The 13,461-nt window shown below is 37.9% G+C and overlaps 1 protein-coding gene across 5 annotated transcripts in view; it reads right to left on the reverse strand.

The window, feature by feature from the left end:
- cwf19l2 (CWF19 like cell cycle control factor 2) overlaps positions 1-13,461 on the reverse strand; it is an 89,635-nt gene that overhangs the window by 55,996 nt on the left and 20,178 nt on the right. For all 5 annotated transcript variants that reach the window (XR_010004066.1, XM_016992657.2, XM_062974597.1 and 2 more), the window contains 4 exons: positions 11,278-11,391; positions 6,744-6,857; positions 3,572-3,691; positions 1,726-1,813 (listed from right to left, as the gene is read on the reverse strand). Coding sequence is in view for 4 of the 5 variants with exons in the window: in XM_016992657.2 (XP_016848146.2) it covers positions 1,726-1,813; positions 3,572-3,691; positions 6,744-6,857; positions 11,278-11,391 (436 nt within the window). In the remaining variant the exon portion in view is untranslated. The remainder of the gene's footprint in view (positions 1-1,725; positions 1,814-3,571; positions 3,692-6,743; positions 6,858-11,277; positions 11,392-13,461) is intronic.

The following is a 13,461-nucleotide window of genomic DNA, read 5'->3' on the forward strand; positions in this document are numbered from 1 at the left end:
GCACAAGAGCAGAAGGGAGTTGGGCTAAATGACCCAAGGGGTCTCTTCTTCTCTTACAACCATTATTATTATTATTATTATTATTATTATTATTATTATTATTATTATTATTATTATTATTAACATTGAGGCTGGGTGGCCATCTGTTGGGGGTGCTTTGCTTGTGCTTTTGGTGCACAAAGGCAAAAGGGGGTTGGGCTAAATGGCCCAAGGGGTCTCTTCCAACCCTCTTTTTTATTATTATTATTATTATTATTATTATTATTATTATTATTATTATTAACATTGAGGCTGGGTGGCCATCTGTCAGGGATGCTTTGGTTGTGCTTTTGGTGCACAAAGGCAAAAGGGGGTTGGGCTAAATGGCCCAAAGGGTCTCTTCCAACCCTCTTTTTGTTGTTGTTGTTGTTGCTGTTGTTGTTGTTATTATTATTATTATTGCTCGGTGGCCAACTATAGTCCGGCCCTCCAATGGTCCGAAGGATCGTGAACTGGCCCCTTGTTTTAAAAGTTTGGAGACCCCTGCTCTACTGTATATATTTATTTAATATATTAAATTAACAAATAGACAAAATAACCCCAAAGGGGAAAAGCCTGAACTAAAAAGCACTACATAAATAATATTCTTCACCATTTGCATCCTTAATACATACACTTCATTTCAAATAGGATTCACAGAGTTCAGCAGCTGAATATTTTAAAGATGCAATTTGTGTAATGGAATAAAAGAGACCAAATGAGATGACAACCATTCATCATATCCTTGTACAATCAGATTCTTTCTTAATTAATTCAAAATTTAGAACTCCATTGTATAAACTGAAGGTCAAGGAAGTAAGGAAGACAGGAAGGAAAGAAGGAGAAAGTTAAAATAATAATATAATAAAACTTTATTTATACCCCGCCACCATTTCTCCAAGGGGACTCGGGGCGGCTTACATGGGGCAGAGCCTGGACAGCATAATTAGATAAAAACAACATACATACAATTCACAATATAACAAGATAAAAAACAAAATACAATATAAAACAAAGGTATTATAATAGTTGATAATATCAGGCAACCATCAAACACAATTCTGTCGTATACATAGGTGGAGGAACTAAAACATCTATGCAAGAATACAATGATGAGATAAAATACATAAATAATAAAGTAGGGACTTGATAAATACCAGATAATACCGTGTGGGGTTAGCTACCTAATGCTTGTCTCACCAAAGGCAAACCGAAACATCCAAGTCTTTAGTTGTTTCCTGAAGGAAGGTAGTGAGGGAGCTAACCTAATCTCCCTGGGGAGGGAGTTCCAGAGTCAGGGGGCCACAGCCGAGAAGGCCTTCTCTCTCATCCCCACCAGACGTAGTTGTGCGGAGGGCGGAAGCGAGAGAAGGGCCTCCCCAGAAGATCTCAGAGATCGCGTAGGATCATAGGGGACAACACAGTCACATAGGCAGGTCCCAAATCATTCAGAACTTTATAGGCAATAACCTGCATCTTGTAATCGGCAGCCAGTGGAGCTGCTTAAACATTATTCAGCAAATCTATGTGCCAATTTTGGTATAGAGCTCATACGAGAACTTGAACACAAATATTGATTACGTTTTCCTTGAATACTTATGAATGGTTACCGGGAAGAACAAATACTAGATCTTACTGAAAATGCCAAAAAATAAAGAGATGGAATTACACTGTAACTTTGTAATTTATATGTAAGGGTGATGTTACCTTTTCTTGATGATGTTACTTCTTGTGGTGGTAAGCCTGTGCCTCCATCTTTCCAATATGGGTTCAGCTCTCTTTCAGCAAGCAGAGACTATTTAAACAGCAGCAAAGATCAACCAAAGCATGATGGATGCCCCCCTCCATGCCTCATCAAATTCATTTTAGTTTTTTAGTTTTTTCAATACATATGGTTGAAAAGTTTTTAAAACATCCAATTTTCTAACTGAAAGAGTATGGTTCATCCCTTTTAGATCTGCATGGTACTAATAAGAAATACATTTAATTCTGATAACAGGTAAATTAATGCTTGGCATCCTTCATCTAGCTCAAAATAAAAAAGACAGAAAGCTTTCCTGTTTGTTTATTTCTTTCATCCCATAAATTTGACAAATGATGTATCTTAGGCATTAACAATGGGGTGGTTTATTAATAGGATAAGCAAGTAATCAGTTCTGTCTTTGTGTATCATTTTGTTTTTAAATAAAATCAATGGTTGCCTCTCAAAGTTGCCTAACAAAAAGTTCAAACCAGCAAGAATACACGCCACATCCGAAAGGGGTTCCTACCACCATTTTATTGAGGTCCAACTAGATTTTTAAAACTTGGAGTAAGAGCCCCACTGATATTTTTCCAAATTACCTGGGAAGTACAATTCAGTGATTTACTGATCGTGACAGAGAGAAAGCCATGCAAGAATTAGCAGCTCAGATCCTTCCCTCATTTGATATTATGAGAATAGCAAAAGACCAGAGAATGGCTTTTTTAAGAGAGCCTTTATCTACCACGTCTTTAAGTAATTTTCAGAACCTCAACTATGTCACAGAACTCACTACTGGTCTGGTAGACTTTATGGAACAACTTGCCTATTTGAAAAAATCAGTAATTCTGAAGATGGTACACACATATTTTCTTTCACATGCTCAGTTTTCACATTGTCACTATTTTGCAGGCTATTTCCTCCAACTTTACTCAAGCCTTAGACTTTGGATCATTTTTTCACTGCTATTTAAAACAGTGGTTTTCAACCTGGGGTCCCCAGATGTTTTTGGCCTTCAGAAATCCTAGCAGCTGGTAAACTGGCTGGGATTTCTGGGAGTTGTAAGCCAAAGTAAGTAGTAAGTAAGTAAAACTTTATTTATATACCACCCTCTGTCCTTGAAGGGACTCAGGGTGGTTAACAAGCATAAAAACAGCAACATACATTACATAAGTAGCACAATACACACATTATTAAAACAAAATTAAAAACCTATACAACTAGTAAAACAGTGAAGACCATAAGAAACAATCACAACAACCAGAAGGAACAAGAATATATAATCAGATGGGTTTGACGTGGTCCGTTATTAGGGATAGATGATCCTTGTACAGCATGTTTCAGGGCCAGGGGTCGGCAGTACACCACAGAAAATTATTCAAAGACCCGCCAAAACCACCAGGTTTTCAACTCCTTGCGAAAAGAGGACAGAGAAGGGGCTTGCCTAATCTCCTTCGGCAGGATATTCCAGAGCCGGGGGGCCACTACCGAGAAGGCCCGCTCCCTCGTCCCCACCAGTCGCACCTGGGATGAAGGTGGGAGTGAGAGGAGGGCCTCACTCCCAAGTTGAGAACCACTGACTTAAAACATTTTGCATGGCTTCAGTCAGTCCCCAAGAGATCCACCCTGGTCCCCAAAGGAAACAATCCGCCAAAACATTACATGGTCTAACACAATAGAATTCCATACTCATTAACAAGACATCTGATCCAAAATGGAGGGTGGCTTATTGAAGAAATACAGTTTTTAAGAAATCAACGAGTACAACTAGCTTATAACATGAGTGGTGTGTATGTCACTGCTCTAACCCACCTGTTCATGTGCTTGGGCTTTCTGTTGTTCCAGTAATTTTTCCATCTGCTTTTCAGCCTTCAGCGATGCTGACGACAATGTTTTGACAGACATAAAATCTAAGGTCATCCACTCATCCCTCTGCAAAAAAAGAAAGAAAAGGAGGGGGAAAAAACTATCTTGCCACATCAAAACAAATGCAACTTTGGGATATATATATAAATATATATATTCAGCAAGAAAGACATTTAGGAGTAAAAATCAACCTTAAAACTATATTGAAAAATTAAATGACATGACAGATGTCATGAATAATAATAATAATAACAACAACAACAACAACAACAACAACAACAACAATTTTATTTCTTATCCACCTCTCCTCATGGCTCAAGGTGCATTACATAATAATTAAAACACATAAACATTTTAAAAAATTCTATAAATACACATATTAAATGTATTTTTATAAAAGATACATATTGAAACATATTTATATAAAACACATATTAAAATAACAGATATTAAAATAAAGGCCACAATTGTTATGTAGCTGTTATAAAGCCAGGCTATTTGTTTCCTTTGGCCCATGCTGGATAAGTAAGTTTGCAGCCTGGAGACAGAAAACTTGTCTTCGAAGGGAAAGACGAAACATCTCATGATCAAAATTATGACTGAGAAAATGAGAGCAATCGTTAAGCAATGAACAGGGGGACAGAAACACAAGGCCATGTGAACTCCTGAAGATGCAGAACAAATGTTAACTACAGAAAATTTGCAGATCAAAAAGATTTAGGCCAAAGCACAAGTGATGGTTGCTGCCCATCATTTTTCATACAGGTCTAAACACATGCATCACAGACTACCTATATCACTGAAGTGAGAAATGTATTCAAAGTCACAAGTCAGGGCCAACCTCTAAAGTAGCAGTTCCCAAACCTTTTCAGTCATGGAACCCTTCGGAAAACTTTTTTCCTGCAGAACCCTAATTCTATCCCTGATTTTTTTTCTAAGCCTTGTGAATTAAAAAAAAAATTGTCCTTTCATCTATTCTTATTGCCTGAGTATCTTTGTATATTGTAGCAGGTTTTGAAATAAAGAGAAAACATTATAAACATGACAACAAACCTTTATTTTGCTACAATAAAATACTGGATCCACACCTAATGTGATAAATTTATTTTTATTTATTTCGTGTCAAAAGCATTGCATAACAAATACATTTAAAAATGATGGAAAAAAATAGAGGAAATCACAAACAACTAAATAGTTTTAGACCAGAAACGGGCAACAGCAACCGCATTGTCCGTAGCTTTAAACAACTCCTCCTCCGTGCATGAGGCAGGACATTATGGGCAAGCATACATATGCGGAGTTGTTTATTCTGCTCCACAGTCACACAAGGTGGAGGGTTCCTCCAGGTAGTGCCACCTCGCCAAGTTGTCTTTAGATCTGCCCACTCCACTTCTGAGTCTGTTCAGGGACTTCCAAGTTGCCCATTCTTGGTTTGCCCCTGGAGGAAGACCCTCATGGGGGGCCATCCAGTTAGAATTGCCAGGTTTAGCTGCCCAGAGGGACACCCTTGCTGCTGCTGGAGGAACATCAAGAGGAGTGGTGGTTCTCATGAAGCCCTTCCTTGATTTGAGTCTACTGGGAGGAGGCTGATAGTCATGCAGTGGGTGGCTTTCACAATGTTCAACCTTTTTTCTCTCACAGTTAGCAGCAACCTCCTGTCGCACGTCAGGAGGGGCAATGCCAGCTAGCTTGTAGAGTTTATCAACAGGTGTAGGTTTAAGGCATCCCATGATTATTCTGCATGTTTCGTTTAGTGCTATGTCCATTTGCTTCGCATGGGCAGACTTGTGCCAAACAGGACAGGCGTACTCAGCAGTTGAGAAAGACAAGGCCAGGGCTGATGTTCTTATTACTTGTGGGTCTGCACCCCATGAGCTGCCAGTCAGTTTCCGCAGGATGTTGTTGCGTGCAGCTACTTTGTGCTTGGTGTTCGCGCAGTGTTTCCTATATGTTAGTGTTCGATCTAAGGTGACATCAAGATATTTAGGATGGAAACAGTGTTCGAGCTCTTGGCCTTCCCAAGTAACTTTCAGTTTCCTGTTGGCTTCACGGTTACGTAGGTGGAAAGCACACACTTGTGTCTTGGAAGGGTTGGGCTTCAGGTGGTTCTCTTTGTAGTAGCTGGAGAGGTCTTTCAAGGCATTGGTAAGTTGCTTTTCAACTGTTTCAAAATCTTTCGCTTGTGTTGTAATGCCAAAGTCATCAGCATATATAAAGCTCTTTGTGAGTGGTGGTAGTGGCTGATCGTTTGTGAAGATGTTAAATAAGGTCGGTGCAAGAACGCTGCCTTGGGGTAAACCATTCTTTTGCCTCCTCCATCTGCTTTTCTGGCCCTGAAACTCCACATAGAAGCTGCGGTTTTCTAGGAGGGTCTGAACAGTTTTTGTAAAGTCAAAGTCCCGGGTGATATGGTAGACTTTATGCAGCATTGGATGAATGTGATAAATGAAATTGTTTTGTTTCATTTTTGTATTTAAAGTAAGTTTTGAAATTGGACTTTATGTTTGACAGTTGATTAAGTAAATCCAGGGTGGCATCCAATCTACTCCTATATTTGTTTTTGGTGTAAGCATACGAAGAAAAGCCTGATTAGCACTGATAGGCGGATGCAAAGGGGAGCAAAACTTGGATAGCCTTTCTGGCTACTGGACAAGTATATGTTGATCAGTCCTACCCAAAAGTCATTCAATGACACAGTTTCAAATGTTGTTTTTAAAGCAAAGAGGCACACTGAATGTCAGTAAGATCTTCACATTCTGGCAAAGACAACATGTGAGGTTTATTTCAGTTGACAAATAGGTTTTACACCCATCAGTGTCCCTGCTAGTGTTTGGGAAGTACTGCTCAAATAGTTTTATTTTTAAATTCATTTAAACTTGGGTTTTTAAGATTTTTCTCAGAACCCTTATGATGCTTTTGGAGAACCCTAGGGCTCTACAGAACACAGTTTGGGAACTGTTGCAATGGAGTAATAAACTTTCCTAATTTTGTGTTTACTTTGACTCTGTCAAACTGACAAGAAAAATTACACTTTGGAATAACTAACTACAGATAGTACTGGATTTCCTACTAGATTATCTATGAGCTCCCTTCCAGTTCTCTCATTCCAGGTACTTACCTGAACTGCCACAGGATTTTCTGCATTGTCTGATTGTTCCTTTTTCACCTTCCATGACTCTTCTGTTCTCGAAGACTCTGGTACAGCAGCCTCCACCCACTCCTCTGAAGAATCCTAAGAACATGTGTGTCAAATTACAATATTGGTCTTAAATAACCGTCCCTATCCATGCCAACAAAAATAGCAAGATACTTTCAGAGGGTTGCTTTTATCAAGTAGGGATGGGAGCATAAGGGTGACACTTTAGAAATTTCAGAAAAAATAATATTTGTGTTTGAAGCTATTTAAAAGGATCTACAGTCAGATTAAAATATGAATCAGGCAGAACTTCATCAAAGTTGTTGAAAGCAATTTTCCCCACAGGAAACATGGAAACCAACCTGTTCATTTGAACAGCAACCTTATCCATTTGAAACTAAATAGAATTAAATATTGAAATACACTGTAAAGATTTGAACACACACACACACAGTGTTTTCTTGTACTAAAGTTGCTACTTAAAAAGGGATTATAGATGAAGGCCAAGCGGCTTTTTGTTGCACTGAGGTACTGTATATAAAATCTCATACTGGAAATGAACAAGACAAAAAATGATAATAATGTAAGAATTTTCCTTCTTTTTTGTAATGCTGTGGAAGAAAAAACAATATGATATACAGAAAAGAAACATAATCACGCCACAGGCAAATATACTGGCAGACAACTTCTGCTTTGTTATGGAAATAACTCACTAAAATATGAACAATCAAAAGAAAGACTCCAAATTTTACAGAGAGAGTTATAATTTCCATAACCCCTCGCAACTGAACGAATTAAACCTTGTGGGAGTTGTCGTCTCCAGTCATCCCATGTAATGCCTCATGGGCCTTGTAGTCCTGCTCCCAGCGCCACCGTGGCTGACGGAGATGAAAACATGGGGTTTTCGCCGGCTCAGCAAGAGCCGGAATCTTTTCAGATGCCTGATGTTGATGTTTTTCCCCAAGAACCCATTAAAACAGACCTTGAGCAGTTCTCGCCCCCTTTTGTTAGGAGACAATCCTATACCGCGGGCAGGGGAGAGAAGGAGCAGATTCGGAGGAGTTTGAGACTTGCAGCTAAACAAGACACTGATTAGCCATGTTCCCCTGGGAAAATCTAGGGAGTCTCACATCTGGAGAGAGCTGTGTTTCGTTTCCTGTTCTCTAGGGAAAGAGAACGCTGGACACCTGCTTGGCAGGAATTCAAGACCCAGTTAAATGTGCCTGGCACGGTAGGTTCCGTGCGGAGTCAACTGATCAACTTCAGGAGTGAATTCGTGGTTCCAGCCAAGTGTGGACTTCATCAAGTCTGCAACTCCAGTTCCTTGCCTTGCCTTGTCTAGCCAAGTATTCAAGAACTATCTTGCCTTGTTTTCAGCCTTGGACCTTGTTTTAGTATCAAGTCTTGTTTTTTAACCTTGCTGTGGACTATCTTGAACTTTGGGAGAAGTTTAGACGTTTCCCCACTCTATTGCCTGCAAATAGAGTGTGTTTCGGTTTGGATCTTCAACTTTGGACTCTAATATAAAATATTGGACAATATAATTTTGGACTATTCCTGACCTTTCCTGAAAGGTCTGACATTGGACTATATTTCCTACTTGTTTTTATTATTCTTACATATTCCTTTAATAAAGATATTAGATAGTTTTTGGCCTCCGTGTGTCGGTTCTTAGTGCTCGCGTTGCCTGGGGTCTGACATCCCAGCAATTGGATATAAGAATTTGCATTAAATTGCATCAGATCAGTGGTCCAACTATGACAGCAGTTCTACAGAGGAACAGCAGAGGTTATCTACTCAAATTCTTTAACTAGAAACGCAAAATGACTTGCAGCTCATGGCCACAATACTACATAATGTCCCCTAGGAACAGTTGATAGCACCATTCACAGCCAATGCTGTGGTATTACATGATTCTAATACTACTTGGTGACCCCTAGAAATGGCTGATAACATCAATCACAACCAATCGAAGACCATCACTAGAACTAGTAGTAAAAAAGATCCAGTTGAAAGGACTATAAATATAAACTTGCTTGAATATTATGATGAAGAACAGTCATTTGTGTACAGTATACCACAAAATGTTGAAGACACACGCAGCAGAAAAAACCTGATTCTATTCAAAATGCTGTTGGCACTGGTTCAGAAAGGACTCACAAACACACAAAGATGAAGTTAGTGCTTCTATGTAAGCTGTCTGAACAATCTAGGCTTGCCACTGCTACTATGTATAAAAAGCATTACTGTAGTAAGAAACAAAGCTCCCTTCATAACAGTCCACTCGTGAATCTCAGAATGGCACTAGTCACTTCCAGGAGAGAACTGACTACTTTCCCAACCTGTTAGACCTAATTTTCCCCAAAAAAGGGTAACTTCAATTTGCAGATAGAGTGTTCTCAGCCCCTGCCACCAGGCTGATGAGTTTTAGATTCCTTACTAGAATTGTAGCCAAATATTAACACTCCTGTGGCATGGAAATAATTGTTATTTGGTACACCTACTACACAGATACGTAGTTCTGCTTTAACTTGGCAACTGAAGTCTGAAAAGAGACCAGTTAAGTAACGTGTTTTCATAGCCAATGGGATAAGTGGTCCCTGTAGATTGTTCTTCATTTCCTGCTGCTTTATATAAACCTTGATAGTCTATACTCCTGGAGGGTGCACTCCGACTCATGTTTTGTCATGGGGAACTTGACCTGGGTAGAATGAGTTGCTTAAGGGCCCAGATCTACCTCTTGCTATAAGGGGATGCCAGATCCTATTAACTAAACAACTGGAATGCTCCTAAACACAGACCAATTGTTGCATCACATGCCTTTCTTAAAGCAGTCATACCTCTGTATCAAATGAAACATTGAATCATAGAATCATAGAATCATAGAATAGTAGAGTTGGAAGAGACCTCAAGGGCCATCTAGTCCAACCCCCCGCTAAGAAGCAGGAAATCGCATTCAAAGCAGGAAATCGCATTGGATCCATTCTAGCCTGGAACAGCAACTCAGCTTTTCTAAATTTACTCATTTACTCCCGTATCCACTGGTATCTATGGTTTCATTTATCCACATCTAGCAAATTATTTATTTATTTTTATCCCACTTTTCTCACACGGGTGGGACTTAAAACGGCAAACGGAAATTTCATAATATAAAAAACACAACATCATCCCTCAACTCAAACAATAAACCAACACATTGCATAAACACATAACACAACCCATATAAAATAAGTGTATTATATGTCATCTCTAGGCAATTTCTAGACCTCCAGCATGATTCTATGGTATTTTGGGCCATAAGTCATTCAGTTCAATAAGGTTCACTATAATTTACAGTTTCAAGTATCCACACAAATTGAATCCCCTGCAATACAGGATTCAAACTGTAGTAACAGACAAGGGATTGTACCACACCTACCCTCTTCTTTTTAATCAAGGCTTTCTAACTTTATTGGCTATAGGAACAACGGAGAGAAGGCAGACAGGCCTATATAATGAAGACAGTCTTATGAGGGAGTATCTCAGACCAAGTTTCAAAACACTGGGTGAAAGGAAGGTAAGAATTTCTGTAAGTTAAGCAAAGCATATAGTTCCTCCTCAACTTTTTGTTGGTGATTAAATTAGTTCCCTGAAAAAAAACCAACTGAAACTCTCATATATCATAAATCAGAATGATTTAAGAAATGGAACTTAATAGCAAAACATTTGTTTTTACCCTTTTCAGTTGTTAAAAACAAAAGCAAGCAACATTCAAGTTGTTCTTGAAAGTATTGATAAATGTATCAACAGGATTGTCTACCGAGACTTCAAAAAGGATTTTGACAAAGTTCCACATCAAAGACTCCTCCGCAAACTCAGAAGTCAGGGAATAAAGGAAGCCAATCCATAAAATAGATTTGGTCTTACATATAAAAGACAGGTTAAACAAAAGAAAGCACAATGTAGATAATGCTTTTTAGCTTGGTCATAAGTGACTCTGAGTCATGAGTTAGTAAATGGAATGGTCACATTTCCTAGTGACACCGAATTATTTGGGTTTATGAGAACAAAAATTGATTGAAAAGTGCTTCAAAACACTGTTCTAATTGACAAGATGAGAAATAAACTGGAAAATTGGACTGAATGTAAACAAATGCATATTTCAGAGGGAGGGGATCCCAACTTCACATGATGGATCTAAGATGGCTTATCACTTCCAAAATCATAGGCATATCAGTCACTGGGGAATCAAAACTGAGGATTCAGCTGCAGTCATGTCCTGCTGGCAGGTTGCTACAGTAACTGATGGTTGACTGGTCTGATCTAGCATTCTTATTCTACAAGGCACTTTTCCATAGAAAATCAGTTGACTGTGTTAACATCATTTCTATTAAGTAGAGATATATTATGTCACACTAGTAATTGTATCTCAAATATATAGCCCTTTTAAAAGATCTAATTACAGTCTCAAAGATATTTGGAATACAGGATTTTGGCATAACAACTCCTATTGGGTGACTCAGACAATAAAACTTACGGAAGTGCTATCCGATGATTCATTGTTTTTTTCTACTTTATCCTTCTTCCTCTTCTTTTCCTTTTTATTTTTTTTGGAATGCTTCTCCTTTTTCTTTTTTGTAGCAGAGTGTTCCTACATAAAGGAACATTTGTATCAATATGTCATGCCAAAAGGAGCAAGGTATGGCTTCATTTCTAAATTGCACAGCATCTTTAACACCAAATAAAACAAGACACTTTATCTCTCGGTTGCTTCCGTCTCTCTAGTTTATATTAATATTTAACTTACACAATAAACAACAACAAACACTGTCTTAAAAAATAGGACAAGTTATATTCTGACAGCCATTTAAAGATTAAAACACAATACTCCCCTATTTTTTCACATACAGTCCCAATTTGGGGGAGAAGTTTTGGTATAAACAATGTTTATTATAATAATCATCAATATCATTAAGTGCTCCAAGTCCACACAGTCTGTGAACACAAGGGTAATTGCCCAATTGCACATGCTCCATTATACAAATGACACTATGTAACACATTTTTTTGTTCCTGGACTATAAATGTCATTTCCTATATGGTTCTATCATAAAAATATGGAAAATGTTTATTAAACTGCAAGCACATTTTACTATAGTTTTTCAATGGATATCTCACAGAGTCTCAACCAATTCAACATAGTTTGTGGCAGCCACAAAAATGATGTTTTTGGAGTACAACAACTACTTTCAAAGTAAGTACTCCACAATTAAACAGGAATAAAAACTTTCAAACCAGGAACAGAATTTCTTTTCAAATGTTGTTACATTATCAAAGAATTTTCTGAATAGGGTACATACTGTTGCTCCACTGTAATTGGGCTCTGGTTTGCACTTTATCTTATATTCCATCCAATCTAGAGGTGAGGATGGTATGGTAGGCAGTAAAAGCATACAAGATGTATTATTATTACTATTATTATTTATTCACTTACTTTTATCCTACTTTTCTCCCATGAATGGGACTCAAAGCAGCATAACTACAACTACATATAGTAGAGTCTCACTTATCCAACACTTGCTTATCCAACGTTCTGGATTATCCAAGGCATTTTTGTAGACAATGTTTTCAATACATCATGATATTTTGGTACTAAATTTGTAAATACAGTAATTACTACATAGCATTACCATGTATTAAACTACTTTTTCTGTCAAATTTGTTGTATAGCATGATGTTTTGGTGCTTAATTTGTAAAATCATAACCTAATTTGATGTTTAATAGGCTTTTCCTTAATCCCTCCTTATTATCCAACATATTCGCTTATCCAACGTTCTGCCAGCCTGTTTATGTTGGATAAGTGAGACTCTACTGTAATACAAAAACCCTCATCCCACAACCCAATATATGGACAATAAATCAACATATTATGTAAATCTGAATTTCATCAATATAAATAAGCATAAAAATAACACAGATGTCATTATCAATTTAAAAACTCTACACCTCCAGCCACTGAGGTTATCCTAACACATTAAAGCATAAGCTGAACAGTTCAGAGGCCAATAACTCTGTCTATATGAGCCCTGAACCTTACCTGACTGAAGTGATTAGTCTTGTGTGTTATTGGGGAAGGCCTGTTCCCATATGGTCTTCCCTTGGGAACAAAGGGCCAATAACGAGGGGGCTGAACGTATCTCTTTGGGGAGAGAGTTCCACAGCCGCGGGTCCACCACTGAAAAGACCCTCTTCCTCATTCACACCAACCGTACTTGTCATAGTGTAGAGTTTTTAAATTGATAATGACATATGTATTATTTTTATGTTTATTTATACTGATGTAATTTGGGTTTACATAATGTTAGAAGTGGAGTAGATGTATAGAGGCATATGATTATTTTCCGTTGACAATAAATAATATGAATAATCATATTATGCCTTTAAAAAAATTCTATTTGACCTATTCAATTCAATATTTGTCAAATTAAAAACTGGTACTCCAGTTCTAACAACTTGGGATGAAATTAGTTGCTCTACCCACTTCCACTGCAAATTCATCAAGATGAATCCTCCCATCTTAGAGGAAAGTTATTTATCCAAAGTCTTTGCTTGCTGCTTTTTTGCTTCAAGGCATCTCTGCCTTCTCTCCCATAAACCTAATACAATGCTAAAAATCGCTTCTAGGGTTCTTCTACAAATGCTTTCAGAGACTGAAGACACT

The sequence above is a fragment of the Anolis carolinensis genome, chromosome 3 (genome assembly GCF_035594765.1).
Source record: "Anolis carolinensis isolate JA03-04 chromosome 3, rAnoCar3.1.pri, whole genome shotgun sequence".
NCBI lineage: Eukaryota > Metazoa > Chordata > Lepidosauria > Squamata > Dactyloidae > Anolis > Anolis carolinensis.